Source organism: Manis javanica, chromosome 14 (genome assembly GCF_040802235.1).
Source record: "Manis javanica isolate MJ-LG chromosome 14, MJ_LKY, whole genome shotgun sequence".
Lineage (NCBI taxonomy): Eukaryota > Metazoa > Chordata > Mammalia > Pholidota > Manidae > Manis > Manis javanica.
The window spans coordinates 85,496,020-85,514,018 of record NC_133169.1 but is presented as its reverse complement, the minus strand read 5'-3'; the positions used below and the strand labels follow the sequence as shown (position 1 = coordinate 85,514,018).

The window sequence follows — 17,999 nt, the reverse complement described above, 5'->3', positions numbered from 1 at the left end:
CTTTAGATGAAGTAACACAGAGCCTCACCTCAGTTACAGACACCTCCATAAGACGCGTGATGGAGTCTTGATGGCTTACAACACCATAGAGCCAACTTTCTTCCCCCTCTGGTTGGTATACTTTGACCCTGTGACCTTTAACACTGTAGGGACCTAAAGGAGAGATCAGTTAGTATTAATATTTTTGGCTAAGCTATATTTGATGATGTTTTCTAAAAGCAGAAGGAAAATAATATGGTGTAAATATTTGGCACTTTCTGTCCTCTTGTATGTAACTGAATAATTAATTTCAGATTTACATACTTAGCAATTTAAAAACAAAAGTTTTCCCAGTGACCTTTATAAATTATGTTTATTTGGAATCTTTCAAGCTTCCGACTCTACCTTATCTTAATGTTCCAACTCTAGAAATGATACAAGGAAGAAAAGGAAACTTACATCAAAAATGACAGGCAAAAAAGTAGAAATGTGTAAATGTGACCACCTTTTAGGGAAAAAAAAAAACCAACCAAAAACCAAAAAATGACAGATAATGTGAAAATGTACACAGATCGGACATAAACATAAAAAAAAGTGAGAGGCCAGTAAGCTGACTGTACTATTTTGTTAAGCGACCACTGGAATGATATATAACCATTTACACTCTGCTATCTGACTTACAGTAACAGTAGGTGGAGAGTTCAATTTATGAGGTTTCTAGCCTCTGCACTAATAATAGTCTGAACAAATATAGCACCTGTCTTGCTAGGAACACAGAGTTTCAAAGATATTACTTTATCAGCAGGTAATGTTACCCTGCAATTTCATCTGGCTCTCCAAGGACAGTTTCTCTCTTCTGCATGTCTTACATGTTTGCCACTATACAGCTAAATCGTTACTTATTTTAAATTATCACCTCTCAGAATGATAACTCAGCCTCCTTAATTTTTCTATATATTCTCATACACATCTCTCTCTCTCATCCTGTCCACTTGATTTTCTTCTCTCCACTATCAATTTTTCTTTACATCCTTTCATCTTCCATACCTTTCCTTATTTAAACATCATTTTATCCTGATACTCTCCTTCTCCAAATGGGCAAGCTTTCCTTCTTTTAACTATTTAGATTTAATTTGATAAAAAAGAACCGAGGGAACTATTTTACTGAAAATCATGATTAACATGAGGTTCAAAAACGAAGAGGAGTGGATGTATGACATGAAAGAAAGGATAAGTGAAGCGAGAATCTACCGTTTATGTAAAATCTTGGGCAAAATCTGTACCTGAACTGGAAAAAGCTAATAATTATTTATTGTCATTCTTAAAAAACATGCCGTTAATGTGAATGAGGCTGTGGACACCTTCCTTTATGAATATACCTTGTACTCTAAGTTGTTTTTTGTTGGTGTTAACAGTCTTTAGTCCTTGAGAACCTTGTAGACAGTAAGCTCAGCAGGGGCAGAGATTTTTGTAGCTGATGGTTATACCTCCAGTACCTTAACACTGTGTCTAGTACAAGGTTAGTCCTTAATAATTACTTAACAAATGAAAAAAAAAACACAGAACAAGACACAATAAACCTTTGTGTTAGGAAATATATAAAGAGGAACCAGTGGTCTGAGTGAGATCCTGTTTTCCCAATCTATTCCAGAGATCCAGCTGACAGGAGAAACTCTTAACTCTATCCACACACAAAACACAAGCATATATGTTTATAGCTGCATGGTGTCCTCCCCATTCTATCACTTTCAAGATTGACTACACACTTGATTCAGAATTCAGGGGCTGAAGACTACCTGTTCTTACCTCGACTGAATATTTCTTGTAGTTTTTGGTCACTGATCAAAGCATTAACTGTTTCTCTCAGTGCAGTGTGTTCCAAAAGAATCTGGTTTTGGCTATCTGTTCCCATCTGGTAACGATAAAAGAGGAGAAGTGAGTATTAAAAAGAATAGCAGTATCTACCCAGATAAGAAAAAGCACCCCCCCGAGGAGCTCTTTATCAGCTTTGCCAGAGAATGTTCTGTAGAACCTAGCCTCACAAGATGCTCTGTGAAAAATAAGTATGCTAGGATCACTTAGATTTAGGAAACATTATATACTGTATCTTTCTACATATAGTAGCATATTTAAATGCTCTTGGAAGATATGTAGGGAAAAAAGTCTGTTTAGGTCAGTGTTTCTCATACTCATTTGACCACAAAACATTTTATTCCATGTAAATCGTTTTGCATATTTTAATACTTATCCAACATTTACTGAGTGCCACTCATAGAAGACTAGGACTACAAAGATGAATAAAGCAAGGTTGCTGAGAGGGAGTAAAACATATCAACATGGAAATCATCATTAATATTTCACAGAACACAGGTAAGGAGATACTGCCCTTGGCCGCCTCAGTAAGCAGCAAAACTTGAAAGTCTCCTAATCTTTAACTTTCAGACAGGAACCCTTACAGGTGAAAAGTAAATATTGCCATCCATAAATTCTGAAACTTTAACCCAGATGTCAGTTTGTTTACATGATTAACTTTCCCTTTTCTCTGTAACTGAAGCTATACCTAAGCTCTTAATATTTAATGGTGCTTGGAACCAGCCCACCTCCTAGCCTCCCTGCCAATGACGTAAGATAGGCCTCTCAGACTCAAGTTATAGAAGCTGCCACCTCTGGGAAGCCACCTCTTCTGAGACCCTTAGAATTGTGGTCTTAAGTGATTTTAGGTCTGAAGTCTTAAGTGGGGTAGGGCTGTATACCAGAGAGAAAAGCTTCAGCCACCAAATGTACTTTTCAAGGGAGCAGAAAAACTTTAAAACGCACAGGGAATTATTGGGAGAAAGAACTTCACTGCTAAAAGAAAAGGGGAACACCTTACTTTGACTCAACAAAGAAATCAGCAAGGAGAGAAATTAGCTAGGAATAGAGCAAGTCATACGTACCTGGAACAGATGCAAACCATTCGCATCTGACAGGAAACGAAGCTCTCGATCCAAAAGGTATTCAACTGGAACCACGGAACCCAAACCGAGTTTATCTACTAGGGGAGTGAAAGTCTATGAAGTACAATGACAGTAAGTTGATTAGAATTTGGAAAAGAAAATACGTAACAATTCAATTGAATCTCTAACTTCAGAGAAAATACTCATTTTTAATTTATCTTTTACTGTAGTAAACACAGAGAAGCTAAAGCACAAGTCCTCTGAAACATACTCAACCCAGCACCTGCCCCTCAAATAACCACAGGAAGCAAACTAGAGCAGAAAGCCGGCTCAATACTCTTATTTACAGCTAAGAAGGACAAAAAGAATGAGAAATTTCTCATTCTTTCTAGGGATCTGACTAATCTTGCCAGAGTTCAAGAGGGCTAAAGTACAGTAAATTCCTAGAATAAACAGTTACATCATTATCATCTCTAAAACTCGTGAAATTGTTGAGATTTCTAGAATAACCGCTGTTATGATAAATTCATTACTGTTTCACAAACAGCCTACAAAAGTCACCAGCCAGGGGCCTGTATTCATTTAAGTGTCTTTTATAAGTTCAACTGAAGCATGGCCTTAAAAACAAAGGCAAAAAGACAGCTTTGTAAGGTGATGATATGTATAATTAAAAAGAAAAATATTTGGTTATAATTTAATTTGGTTACCCACAGGAGAATTAGATTAAAAAAAATTAACCATTTATACCTATAATTTGTTAATGAGATAGAAACAAACAGATACTTTCAGAATTAAATTTTATAGCACTTAATAACTTAAAAAACCTTTAAGCATAAGCAACAAAGCAATAATAAACAAGTGGGACTACATCAAACTAAAAAGCTTCTGTACAGCAAAAGAAATGAAGAACAGAATGAAAAGTCATCATAAAAATGAGAGAAAATATCTGCAAGTCATATCTGAGAAGAGGTTATTATATAAAATATAAAAAGAACTCAATTCAATAGCAAAAAAAACCAATCTCTTTAAAGAATGGACAAATCACCTGAAAAGACAATTTTCCAAAGAATATATACATACAAATGGCCAGCAGGTACATGAAAAAGGGGCTCAATATCACTAATCACTAGGGAAATACAAATCAAAACACAGTAAGGGATCATCTTATACCTATTATAATAGCTATCATCAAAGATAAGAGATAACAAGTGCTGGCAAAGACACAGAGAAAAGGGAACTCTTGTGCACTGCTGGTAGGAATGTAAATTGGTACAGCCACTATGGAACAGTACAGAGGTTCCTCAAAAAATAAAAGATAGACATACCATATGATCCAGCAATCCCACTTCTGGGTATATACTTGAAGGAAATGAAATCACTACTTCGAAGGGATATCTGCACCCCCATGTTCACGGCAGCATTATTTACAATAGCCAAGACATGGAACAACCTAAGTGTCTGGTGATGGATGAATGGATATGGAAAATGTGGTGTGTATGTATATGCACATACACAATGGAATATTATTCAGCCATAGAAGAGGAGGAAATCCTGTTATTTGTGACAACATGGATGAACCTTGAGGGGGTTATGCTTACTGAAGTAAGTCAGAGAGAAAGACAAATACTGTATGATCTTAGAGGTGGAATAAAAACCCCCAAACTCATACGTATAGAGTAGATTGTTGGTTGCAGGGGTCACGGGAGTGGGGACTTGAGTGTAGGTGGTCAAAGAATACAAATTTCAGTTATAAGAGGAATAAATTCTGGGGAGCTAATGTACAGCATGATGACTATAACAATACTGTATTGTCTACTTGAAAGTTGCTAAGAGAGTAAATCTTAAAAATTCTTACTACACACACACAAAAAGGTAACTGTGAATCAATGGATGTGTTAACTAACCTTACTGTGGTTTCATTCTGCAATATATATGCCTATTAAATCATCATGTTGTACATAAATTTATACAATATTATATGTCAATTGTATCTCGATAAAGCTGGGGAAAAAAAAGAACATCTATGAAAAAAGACTAAGGATTACAAACACTGTTTCATAATCTTACTATAAGAAAAGACTAAAGGTGAAAAAATTCTTTAGAAACAAAAAGTATAAAATATTATCTAATATAAAAAGTTTCAAAAGACACAGGATAAAAGAGCTTTCCCAATTTTTGCTTTGGTAACTTCAGAATAGAAGTGTGTTAGGAATAAAATATGGAGGTCAGGGAATTCTAAAGAGTTCAGCTACTGGATAAACACCACAGTCATATTGTAAGAGTAAAGCTCAAATACGTTCCTAGCCAATAAAGTCACTCACCAGGGCTGGCCATTGTGCAATTGAGACTCGAGTGCCCTGGATAAGAACAGGGTCCTTCCGGGGTGCCCATACCAGAGACCCTTCCAGCAGAAGTACAATAACTTCTTCAGCATGAACTTTAACCCAGGAGTGTTGCTTCCAGTTACAGCCATCAAATTCTACAAAGATCTGCAAAAACAGATAAAAAGAAGTTTGAAGGTCACATATGGAAAAATCTAACACTACGATATATAAGCAGAGATAAACCCCTTGTTTTGAACAACTAGGAAAATTTTTAACTTGTTTTTAAGTTCTTTTAATGGATTTCAATAAAAATCAACCTTACTTCAGAGCCAGGAAGCTGGTCTCAGACTTAACTCTGAAAAGGGGGAACAGAGTTAAGGGAGCATGAGTTACCCATGTTCAGTAATTTTCAGCCTTGAATCTACTGAAATTTGTGACTCTCAGTTTCTAATTCCCATGTAGGCACACTAGCTGGGGACTTTGTACAAGGCTCTGTGGTAGGTTTAGGAATACAGAGAGGAATCTAGCACATTTTCCAGTCTCAAGGAGCTCATGGTCTAATAGATAGGAAGAGACATTTTTTACATTTCCACTGAAAATGACTGTGAACTTTTCCTTACCAGTAATTTTTGGAATAGGGGACATATATGCACATGGTGCAAAATTCAAAAGGATAAACTCTGGTAAAAAAATTATTAGGGAAATACACATCAAAACACAGTAAGGGATCATCTTATACCTGTTACAATAACTATCATCAAAGATAAGAGATAACAAGTGCTGGCAAAGACACAGAGAGGACTGGGAGGTCCTCCAGTTTTAGGAGGACCTCCCAGTCCTCCTGAATGTGGACTTTTTAAGTACCACTTTCTGCAGTGATCTCATACCTGCTAACAGAGGCATGTTGTCGTCACAACAATGCTTTGCTTCCTCCCAGAAGGGACACTCCACTTTTTAAGATGTACTTAAGTAGACACTGTAAGTTTCTGAAACCAATTCATTTTAAATGAAACTACATTTTTCTAATAAACAATATGGTTAGGTTTGGCTTTTCTATATAAATTCTGACTTCGGACCATGTTCGATAGAACAGGAAGAGCAAGACACACACATATAGGCACCAACATTTAAAAGAGCTACATTCAGTCCCTAAAATACAAAAGAAGGGCTAGAGCATTTATTTACATCCCAGTTCATTTTCAAAGAATGTTAGTTGGCTTTTGGGAAATACATGTAATACGATAAAATATAAATTTAAAAATCAAATCAGAGCCAAGCAAACCACAACAGGAAGTCGCTATCAAAATGTAAAAAAGGGAAGACTTAAGTAGGCAATAAGGATCTACACAGCGATATGACTGAATGATACATTTGGTCCTGAACTTCCTAAACCTCAGGCTGAAAATGGAGACATCAGTTGCATAGCTCTGTCTGAAAAGAAAACAAAGTAATTACTCAGGGAAGGAATGCTTTTCCAACCATTTGCCTCGGTAAGAAACTTCTCACATAAAGGTCTTAAGCGCCATGTAGAACTACGTCAGAATCCGCATAGCAGAGACACCCAACTGGGGAACCAAGGAGTTACCAGTTAGTTAGATCTGTAAATACCGGGGGCACCAAGCATGTCTTTTTGACTGAATAATAGAGGCCTCATACTGTATGTATTATTTTTTCAAATATATAGATGATAAAACAAATAAATTTCAAATCCACTAAAATTGTTAATGAATTCTTAACAGCTTTTGTTGGTATATATGTTCTCATCTAATCAACATAGAAATTATTACAACTATAAAAATCCAGGATACTTAACACTTGCTATGTAGGGGACCTTTGCTTAGTAGTAAGTATAGCATTAGGCTTAAATCTCTGTACAGGCAACAAACATTTGTGAACTGAAGTACGCTGCTGAAAAGTTATCCCAGTAATTAAGTTCATTATATAAAGCTCTAGTTTTATTATGTATAATATGCCAAGGAAGTTTCATTTCTACTTAAAAAATAAAAATAAAAACATGATTGGGAAACAAGGCTCAGAAGGGGAAAGCATACTTTTTACAGAGAAAGGGAACAATGAACTGCACCATATTTAATATAAGCATGGAAAAAAAATATATATATATAAGCATGGGCTCACTCATATTCATATATATGTTCTTGGGGAATAAAACACAACTTCAGGTAATCTGCAGGTAACTGGAAAGACATATATTTAAACTTCCATTTAAAGTGCATACTCTGAGACCAAGAAAGGTACTTGCAGCATAAAAAACAAAGCTTGGGGCTTAATGTTCTAGGAGGCTTGGATGTGAGTCTTAGCTCCACTCTGTTAGTTACAAAACTTGGCAAGTCACTCTTCCTTCCTCAAGTCTTGGCTTTCTGCCTTGTGATATGACACATCTGTCTTACTTCACAAACTGGTTGTTAAAATTAAATAAAGTAATGGATTCAAAAATACTTCGGTCAACTGCAAAGCACTACTTGGGCAATAATATGTCATAAGATAAACAGAAATAAAGTAGAAGAAATACTGGGGATGTTCAGAGGCAGAAGAGGTCATTCTTGGTGTACAGAGGGCCAAGATCAAAGAAAGCCCCAGTCAAGTCCTAGGGTGACCAGGAGCTACAGCACACTGTGGGAAAGGGGTGTGAGATGAAGCAAAAAAGACTTAATAGTCAATGTGGAAGACCATGAATTCTGGGATAAAAATGTAGGCTTCATCCAGGAGCCAATGGGAGATGTGGGTATGTGTGTGTGTGCATAAGAGCAACTGCCATTACAAAATTGATGTCTGGAGGCAATGGCTGAATTTTGGGATAAAAAATTGGAGCCTGCAAGCTATAAAAAGGAACATGGAGTGTTAAATGCCCAAGCTGAGTCTGACCCTGAGCGATGCAGTACTCTACAGGGTATCACTAAGAAAACCAGAGGTTAAGGCTCCAAGGTGCCCAATGGCTAGATGCCACGCTGCAGTTCTAAGCGGTTAGGCCCTTTAAAAATCAACGAGTCACAAAATTCTAAGTCATACCAACACGCACATACAAAGACAATACTACAAGAAGTCACTGTACTAAAGTTGTAATGACTTTTATTCTTTGTATATAAGAACTTGAACATTTAGAAAGTTAATATTTAGGAACTCTGTCATCACATATCTGAAAACATCAGGGAAAAGCTGAAATACCTGAAAGCCAGATTTCACCTAACTTTAATTATATCTTAACCTGCCTGGGCAAAAGATTTCGAATAAAGTATTTAACTTGACAACAACCACAGTGCTATACATTCTGGGATCCAAGCAACAGCTCCAGGCTAAGAGTGTGAATTTGTTTTGAGAGCAATACAGAATGTGGACCCACGTAAACATGTTCCCCCAATGGTAAGGCTTATTTCTGGCCCCAGCACTGTGCTTTACCTCTTAGCTAGAGTAATGGAAGGAGTTATGACATATAAGGTAAAGAATCATTTCAGATCAAAGGACATAGAACGTCAGTTCTTAAAATGCTAGTGGCCAGGCCATAGGACAGGAACAAGGGATATAAACTAACAAAAATCAGTGGTAATGGTTGGACTGAGTCAAGACTGACTGATAACCTGAACAGGAGTATGAGTTTATTTTAAAAAAAAAAAGTTTATTTTTTTTCAGTCTTAAAAAAATTTATACTATTAGAGTAAAAGTAGCAAATAGTCCTATGACATGTTACAGCTGGAACCCAAGGACAAGGTCTAAAAATATTTCCTTAGTTAAGGAGAGTTGGTGGTAAAACTCTTGCTTTTATTTCAAAATTCTTTTTATGGTCTATATGTGATTTACATTCATTTTAGTGACATTGAAATGAAATAAATTCTTAAAATCAACTAAGTTTGATAAAATCAGAGGGTAGTAATCTGAGTAATATAAGCCTTCATATTTACCATATAATAATCAGTTTGGATTCTGATTCTCCCTAAGGCCATTCTTAATACAATTAATAAAATTATTCATTTATTCACTCCCTCAACAGATATAGAACACCTCTCATATATTAAGTTTTCCACTTGCCAGGGCCAAGAACATCAAGGTGAATGGGGTAGCACTTGGTAGGACCCACACCCTAGATGAGCCAACAGAGAAGTACAGAAATTATTACAGAGCTATGTGACAAAGACAGTCATAAAGATTCTATCATGCTCTGTTAGGCTAGAGAAGGCATGTGCCTTGGGAAAGCGGAACAGTTTCACAGAAGAGGTGGCAGTATATACGCTAAGTCTTAAAGAACAAGCTGCATTCTGGCAGAGAAGGGGCAGAACAACTTTCCAGCAGGTGCAAAAGCAGATTGAATTCTAGAAGGAGGCAGCTTACTACGAGTAACTGTAAAGGGCTGCCTGGCGTGTTTAAGGATGATAAACTGAAACCTCATGGTAACAGTGTCGTTCGGCTAGCAGAATTGTTCTTGGTTGGTTGGTTTGTTTTTAATGTGGTCTTGAACATTTTCAGGAAGTGTCTGTACTCTCCAGTTGTCAATCCCCCAGACACCCTTTGGTCTGTCACCCAGCTCTTTTCATAAGCCTGGTCCCTGGACACATGTGAGTTTATGTTGCCTGCTATAGGTCTTATGAGGCAGCCACCAATAGTTTTAAAGAGGGAAGAAAGAGATCTGGTAAAATGTTTTTTAGAAAGATAGTGACATCTGGGGGGGAAATCTTCTTAATACTCAGTTTAAACAGGAATTCAAAAGAGAGACTAGAAAGTATTTTATACCTAGGTGAATGAATAAACACACTTTATTAAACTGTAACATAAGGAAGTTTTAAAAAATGAACTATATCTAATAAACTAATATGGAAAGATCTCCAAGATATATCACATGGAAAAAAGCAAGCTGAAGATTATTTGGGGGAAGGGGAGACAGGAGGAAGATTGGGATAGGAGGGGTAAATAGTATTGTAGACTTAGAAAATACTCCGTTTTTTTCTTTAAAATATGTATTCATATATAATTAACATTTTTCAAAATGGAAGAATTAACTTTAGTGTCAGGTTTGGAAGACAATTTAGAGAGAAGAAACTGGAGGCAGGAAGACCCATCGAAAAGTAATGAGAACCCAGGAAAGGAGATGAAAATGGACTAAACCCCTAAGACTGTATGAATGGAAAGGAAAGGAAATCAGAGATTTAAAAAATAACAGGATATGGTGATGATTGCAAGCGGAAAATGGAAGACTAAGTCCCAAATTTCCTTTTCCAATTTCTTACCTATATTATGTTAAAAAAAAAAGAAAACAAGCCCAAAATGGAGTCACTTGGGCTAAATCCACATCAACAAACCAAGATTAAATACCTAACTTAATTACAGTTTCAGCCTCTCCCAGGAGTGGAATCTTAAACCAGTCAATCTGGAATTACCTGGCCAGCACTAATGAGGTAATCTGCTCAAGAGACCCTCCCCCTTCCCCTACCCCCCACTTCTCCTACCCACCACCATCTCAAAGAAAGGTGACCTTGCCTGAAACAATTAGCTCTTTGCCAGCAAAACTTGTCTTGTCTCCTGCGTACAGGTATCTTTGTTTTGCACAGCACTTTGGAGCTCCTGTTTCCTAGATGGGATGCTGCCCTAATTCACTAATCAATGAATAAACTCAGTAAGATCTCTGAAATTTACTCAGTTCAATTTTATTTTAAGCAATTGTTAACAAAATATGAACTGTTACAAATGATTTTTTTACAGAACTATGGGATATCTTGACAAGGTGGGGAATTTCTAGAATACTGCTATTTTCAAACAAAAAAGAATTTTCTCCCTATGGTTCCTTTCTTCAAGAGGTAGCTTTCTAACAATTATCCCTAATTTTTTTATACTTCCTAACATCCTCAATAAATTAAATGCTAAGTACTTCAGTACCTCAGGAATGACCTGAATAAAAAATTCAAGCGTGTAAATAAATAGTGGTTTTAGAGGCTGTGGAATCACAAAGATCTGGATTTGCATCCCAGCTTCCCCATTTCTCAGCTGTGTAGCCCAGAGCAAGTTACTTGAGCCTCTTTGAGCCTCACTTCCTTTGCCTATAAATAGGGACAGTAAGTACCTCAAAGGATTGTTGTAGGATTAAATGAAATAAAAACTAAAAAGCCTAGCAGACCACAGGCTCCTGATAACCACGCATTCCTTAAGCAAACTCACACTAATAGATTATACATTGGTATGATTTTTTAAAAAGAAAAAAATTTGCTGTGTGTCTAGAATCTTAAATATGTGTATATGCTGTGTCTCCATAATACCACTCCTGGCACTAGTCCTACAAAATAATCCTAAACACAGAAAAGGCTTTATTCACAAAAATGCTATCATAGTACTATTAATAAAGCTAAAATCAAGTAATTTCAATATCCAATGAAGGGAACAGTTAAATAAATTATCCAGCCAATAAAGATTGTAATTTTCTTATAGAGCATTTATTGTTTTTTTCAGTTATGAGTGCAATATGTTAACTGGAAAATACAGAAAAGAACCAAGAAAATTAAAATCACCCATAATACAAAAGTTCTTAGTAATATGGGAAAATAACTGCTACATTAAGTGAAAAAGCACAACTCAAAATTGAAAAGATAGTATGAATTCAACTTTTAACAATTCTAAAAAAGATTAAAAGAATATGTATCAGAATATAAACAGTAGTTTCTAATGGGTTGTGATACTATGGGGGCTCTTTTCTTCTTATTAAAATAATTTCTACATTTTTAATAATAGGCATGTATTACTTGATAATCAGAATAAAACATCAAATGTTTCTAACAACCCAGATGTAAATCACAAAATACAATGGACAATGTACCTCAGTTTGGGTTCCCAAATATTTTTCCAATAATGTCAAGACAAAAAATTAGTAGGGAATCCATACTAATAAAAATATATAAAAGAAAAAACACTTCCAAGTTCAATTATAGTTAGGCAGAAAGACAGGCAGGAGTAGGGTGGAGAGAACTAAGCCAGTAAAGCCCATTAAAAGGGACTCAAAGAGTTAACCCCATAAAACCAGAGCACTAGAAAGGACTCACAGAGATAATCAGTTAATTAGTTGAAGTTTCAAAGGCCAGGACTGACTTGGAATGTCCGGATATTCCCCAGATAAAGAAAAACATCAGAGCGCAGCCCACGTCTTCATTGTACCAATTAGATCAGGCCTCCAAGGCCAAAGATTGTCAATCAAGGACTTCTGTGCCCTGCCTCATGAGGCACAGCAGGAAAATGGGACAAGGGTCATGCCAATGTAAAATCTACTTAGCCTGTGAAGAAGGCCCAGTTTATTTTTTAACTTAATCTATATGCTGTTCTTCTTCTTCTTTCCAGCCCCTTAATCAATTAAGTAACTTTATAACCAGAACAGGAGATAGACCTCTGAAGTGTAAATGAACCTATGTGGTTAAAGAATGCTGCGATCCAGACCAACAGTCACCTAAATAACCCTATTTTTTAAGACAAAAGTTCAAAGGAATTATAAACACCTGTATACATCATGCCTCATGCTGACCCCTTACCCAAAAGGCCCTATAAAACCCCAAGCCCTAAACCCTTAAGGGAGTCTCCTCTCTGAGGTTGCCCACACTCCCCTTTCTTCCAGTATGTACTTTTTGCCTTAAATAATCTCTGTCCTACTTCAGACAAGTAGGGAGGGGCTACAGAGAGCTCTGATTTGGACTGCAAGTTCCCGTGGCCGGGGTGACCCCGACAGGACTGCAGCTGTGTGATCATGCTCTTTAGTAGCCTGCCTGTATAACCTTAGGCAGGCCCACTCAGCTACTCTATTACAGAGTGAAATAAAACTTACTTTGCTTTCTTGACTTTGTTTTCACTCTGACTTCCTGTGACTTGGAACCAAGTTCCCTCCCAACATTATGAATACTTTATAAAGGGGACATAGAGTAGATATTACATATAACTCAGAAGTGAAATTAACCTAATACTGGCTTCTCAATATTCTACTTTTTAAGATAGGGTGGTCAGAGAAGACCTTTTAAAATATTAGAATCGAGCATTTGTTTCCTGTTCTTAATGAATTTACAATCTAGTAGGGTAGGTAAACTATGTATCTGGTTATATATGTCACAAGAAAAACTAATATTCCAAGAGGTATCCACAAAGTGCTAAAGAAGGAAAAAAGAAACAAAAAAAAAAACAATGTTGGGGATTCAGAAAGGCTTAGAAAGGTAGCAGAACCTAGACTGGACAGGTTTTCTTTTTTCTTTATAGGATTTGCATGGATGACAACATTAAAAGCAAAAGGTAAATGAGAAACAAAGCAAGGAAAGTCAGAAAGTACTAGGAAAGTGGAGAATCACCCAGTCAGGGCTGCTTGCTGAAGTATCCTTTCGACAACACCCAGTTTTTCCTGACTGATTTCTTTGCACATCAAGGATCCTTCTCAGGTGTAATTTGGTCTCTTGAGTAGACCTGGAGGGGGCTCTATGCAGATCTCCGGATAGGTTTATCTCCCACAGTAAATTAATAACCTTACAAGTGGATTTATAAATAAGTCTCCAGAGAGTTTGGTTAGTGTGATTCAGTCCCTGTGAGCCTGATTACCCCTGAATACACACAAAAAAATGGAGTTTCTGCCCTTGTAAAACTGACAGAGGTCACACTATGAGTCACTGCCAAATAATTAGGCAGGTTTTACCCTACAGAACAAGGGTAGGAGACCCTGGCAGTAGGCACAGTGGGGTGGGGAGAGCTTAAAAACCACTAACCAGTCAAAGGCAGTGAAAACTGAGAAGCAGCAACAGGTGTTGTGCCCCCCAGGCCTTCTGAAAGCCGTGCCTACAAGAACCCACCCCAGCTGCTGTTGAGAAAATCATTTAACAACCAAAAATGCCATATTCCTTACCTAACATTTCAAGGGGCAGAGGGGAACCTAAACCCAACATTTTAAAGGGTAGCTTGGGATGAGAACTGGGCAAGTGAGTATTGAACGATGGAATGAGCCCTTGGCAGGTAGCAAGTAAATCAAGCAACTCTTAAAAACAAATGGGTAACTAAGAAGAAAGATCTGATTGTGTATTAAAGAGGATGCTGGACAACTTGAAATGGGATCTTTTTTTTGGCTTTTAATGATTATCCTTACATTTCCTTTACTTATAATTCCAAAAGTTCAATAAAAATCTGAGTGATACCATATGCTGTTTATTAAATAGAAGTGAGACTGTACAAAGAATACACAACATGGTAAGTGTGAGTCTCTCTAAGCACACTTTTCATCTTAATTCTCCTTTTACAACAAGGGGTCTATTTTTGAAACACTGAGACACTGTTGAGTTTTGGAGGCACTCAAGTGCTTCCCATAGTTCATTTTTCAGGCTTAAGTTCTGTTTGAACATAGGATGAAAATAAATAATGGGTTGTACACTGGAAACATGGTACTATTCTGGACCTGACTAGTGATTATATTATCTAGAAACAAAAAGGAGAGGTACTTTAAAGTCCACCTCACCTGTGACAAAGAGAAAAGGTTGGAGAAGGTAAAAAAAAAAAATAGGGCAGATATGCTTTCACTCTTCTTGGAAGACTCCCAGATAGAAGAAGCATGGTACTAGCCCAGACACCGCTACAATTACTACATTATCTCCAATCAACGGAGTACTTTAGAGTCTACCTTTCCCCCAGATAAAGATGAGAGATGGAGGGATTAAAAAATAAAGCAGATAGGCTTTCACTCCTCTTCCAAGTTCTGGATAGTAGAGATACTAAGATACACATTCAAAACAAACCAGCCACTAAAAGCATCATTAAATTCTACCTTACAGCAAGAAAAAGGATGATTGATGTAATAAAATTGGTGCTGCTAGCACTACCAAGTAACAACCGATTACTCAGTAGAAGAAAAATTAGATCCCCTACCTCACAAGCCATTTACAAAAATATTCCAGATGGACCTAATAGCTGAAGGTAAAAATTAATAAAATATTAGAAAGAAAATGTGAACAATATTTATATAAGCTCAAGATAGGGGAGCTCTTCCCAAGGAAGTAAACCCAGAAGCTATTAAAAGTATAAGAGATCTGATTTTATTTTTCTGCATGGCAAAGCAACCCATAAACAAAGTCAACAGAAAATATATGCAACACACTTTCCAGGTAAAGGGGTTAATATCCCTAACATGCACAGAACTTGTAAAGAGCAGTAGACAACTCCCGTTTTTTTCAAAGGGGCAAAAGATAACTCATTAAAAAAGGGCACAAATAACTCATAAAAATATGTAAAAGGCCAACAAACATAGAAAATGACTAATAGTCATGAAAACACTAGCTACTATTTTTCACCCATCAGATTGCCAAAAATATTGATGACACCAGTGACAGCAAACAAAGGAAAACAAGTATCGCATGCTTCAAGAATAAAATGCTACAGTGTTATTGGAAACTAACTTGGTATTACCTAATAAAATAAAAGATACATATACTCCTTAACCCAACAGTTGCACTCCTGGTTGGCTAAGCTACAGAAATAAAACCATGATTACCCAAAAATATATGTACAAGTATATTACCTGCAGCACTGTTTGGTTTTGAATATTCATTATAAGGCGGAATGATTGAATAAGTTATGGAACACACATCCTATGAAATACAATGTAGCTACCTAAAAGAATGAGTAAGATCTATAAATATTGATGCCCACATCGTTAAATGGACAAAAAGAAAAAAAAAGCAGGCTGCAGATATTGTGTAGTAAGAAGCAACCCTTTGTATATGGATGAATGCTTTGTATTTTTTTTTGTACCAGTATTAAGAAAGATGAGCAAAGCCTTCTTTGGCAAGTGGAAGCTGGTGAAGGATGGAGATTGCTGGGCTTTTCCCTTGTATTCTTTTGGTTGTCTGACATTTTGCAAAATATAAACTTTGCTTTTACAACAACAACAAAAAGGAAAACCCATTTATTTTTTCTTGTCTGTTCGTTTTACCTACCACATGTATGAAGGTCCAAAGGTCTCTGCAGTTTATATGAACCAATGGTGACTCAGGACACAAAAAGGACGACACCAAGTTAGAAAAGAGACATAAATGCATAAAAATCCATTAAACTGACTTTATAACTCCTTTTTATCCTTTTCATATAAGAGGACTATTTTGAAATAAAAATTAAGCTACTATTCCACAGGAGAAGGAAAAAAAGCTGTTCTCCTACTTTGTCTAAAAATACCTCAGTAGTTATTTGTCACCATCGCTTTGATGGTGAATTTGCCCACCTGCCAAACCCTTATCAACTCCCAATCAGTAGGACGCTGACTTCTCTTTTTTCATTTTTCATCTTAAGGAAGCGCATGGCTTTGTTATTTTTCCAAAAAAGGGTTCATTAAGTGGATCAGGACTAATTTTGAAAGATGTCTGGGTCAGAAAGTATTTAGAAAGAGGATACTAATGGAGCCTAAAATTGATAAGTGTTTTCTTCCAATCACTTCAAAGTTTTTACTCATTCATCCAACCCTCAATTACTCATCCTTAACAGGGGGCGCCCTGCAACGCGTTACTCAAAAACCAAGCATGCCTGAAAACATCTTAAACATAACTGAATGAAAACCTGCCCAATCACAGACCAGCTGCTTGCAAACTCCACCCTTGAGTACAGGAAGAACACTTTTGATTGGAAGACAGTTGTGTTTACTACGGTGTGTGGTGCAAATTGGAAAGGCCCACATGTCTAGGGTCCAAAGGAACTCTCTTTAATGAAAACGGAAAACAAACGGCCAGTTCTGATTCTACACTGACGGCCAGTTCTGATTCTATACTAGTCATTGTCATTATGAGAACTTCATCATAGCAACAGCAATTCTTGAGAAAGCTGGCAAAAATTTATCAAGGCTCTGAGTTTTCTTGTGGTTTTCTCGTCCATGTCCCTTGATTTACATACAAAATAAGCATAAGCTTATTCTCCAAAACCCAAATTTGCCTTTGCTTCTACATACATAAGCTCCATGCAAGACCTCAACAAAGTTGTAATGTACACTTCGCTTTAATTTACAAGGATCCAAGAATTTTACTTGATCTGAGAAACCACTTCCACGGGTCCAGTGGTAAAATTATTCACTACTTAGCTCAGTGGGTGTCCAGCATCTCAGTGAGCTTCAAAAACCTCTGCCCTAGGGAGCCGAGCAAACAACAAAGTGAATGGGTAGCCATTTCAGGTGCAGAGCTCATTAGCGATTCATTTGATGGAGGAAAAAGCTAGAATATAAAACTCTGACTGAAAAGCTAGGGCAGGACTAGGCCTTTGGTCAAAGTATGCATATAATGGTGGATCTTAAATATGTTTTACAGTTAAGGGGGTAAATTACTGGCTCTGCAAGGGACACCTCTCCCCCATGCCAACCTAGCAAGCAATCTTTTAAGAAAGCACAGAGGAATTTAAATCCAAATCCCCTTCTTAATAACCATCCCCTGCTATAATTCCTTATTATCTTTTTACAAATTCGCCCCATTGAAGCCTCATAAATATCCAAGCCTTATAGAGCACAAAGATCAAAGCAAGTGAACTCAAGTAGCAGAAGCCTAATCAACCACAAGCCAAAGAACTTACAAAGCTTGCACATCAGGAAAAAAAGCTTAATACTACTGATCAATAGGTAGAAAAACGAGTATCGAAAACCTACAGTATCTCACAAAACTATCAAATCTCACAAAATGCGTCCCCGCTTATAGTGAATAAAATATCTGCAAAAGCAAGTTCATCAAGAACACCCACCTTCTGCCTGCTGATCTATTACAGTTCAAAAGAATCCCTCTATTTTTCA

At 36.8% G+C, this 17,999-nt stretch overlaps 1 protein-coding gene across 4 annotated transcripts in view; it reads right to left on the bottom strand.

Moving 5' to 3' along the window:
- The window catches only part of KDM3B (lysine demethylase 3B), a 55,850-nt gene that overhangs the window by 36,340 nt on the left and 1,511 nt on the right, over nt 1–17,999 (bottom strand). For 2 of the 4 annotated variants that reach the window (XM_037016445.2, XM_037016447.2), the window contains exons 2-6: nt 16,177–16,227; nt 5,237–5,404; nt 2,916–3,029; nt 1,786–1,891; nt 29–153 (exon numbers count right to left, since the gene is read on the bottom strand). In XM_037016445.2, coding sequence (XP_036872340.1) covers nt 29–153; nt 1,786–1,891; nt 2,916–3,029; nt 5,237–5,404; nt 16,177–16,227 — 564 coding nt within the window. The remainder of the gene's footprint in view (nt 1–28; nt 154–1,785; nt 1,892–2,915; nt 3,030–5,236; nt 5,405–16,176; nt 16,228–17,999) is intronic. The other 2 variants (XM_017642666.3, XM_037016448.2) reach the window with 1 other exon arrangement.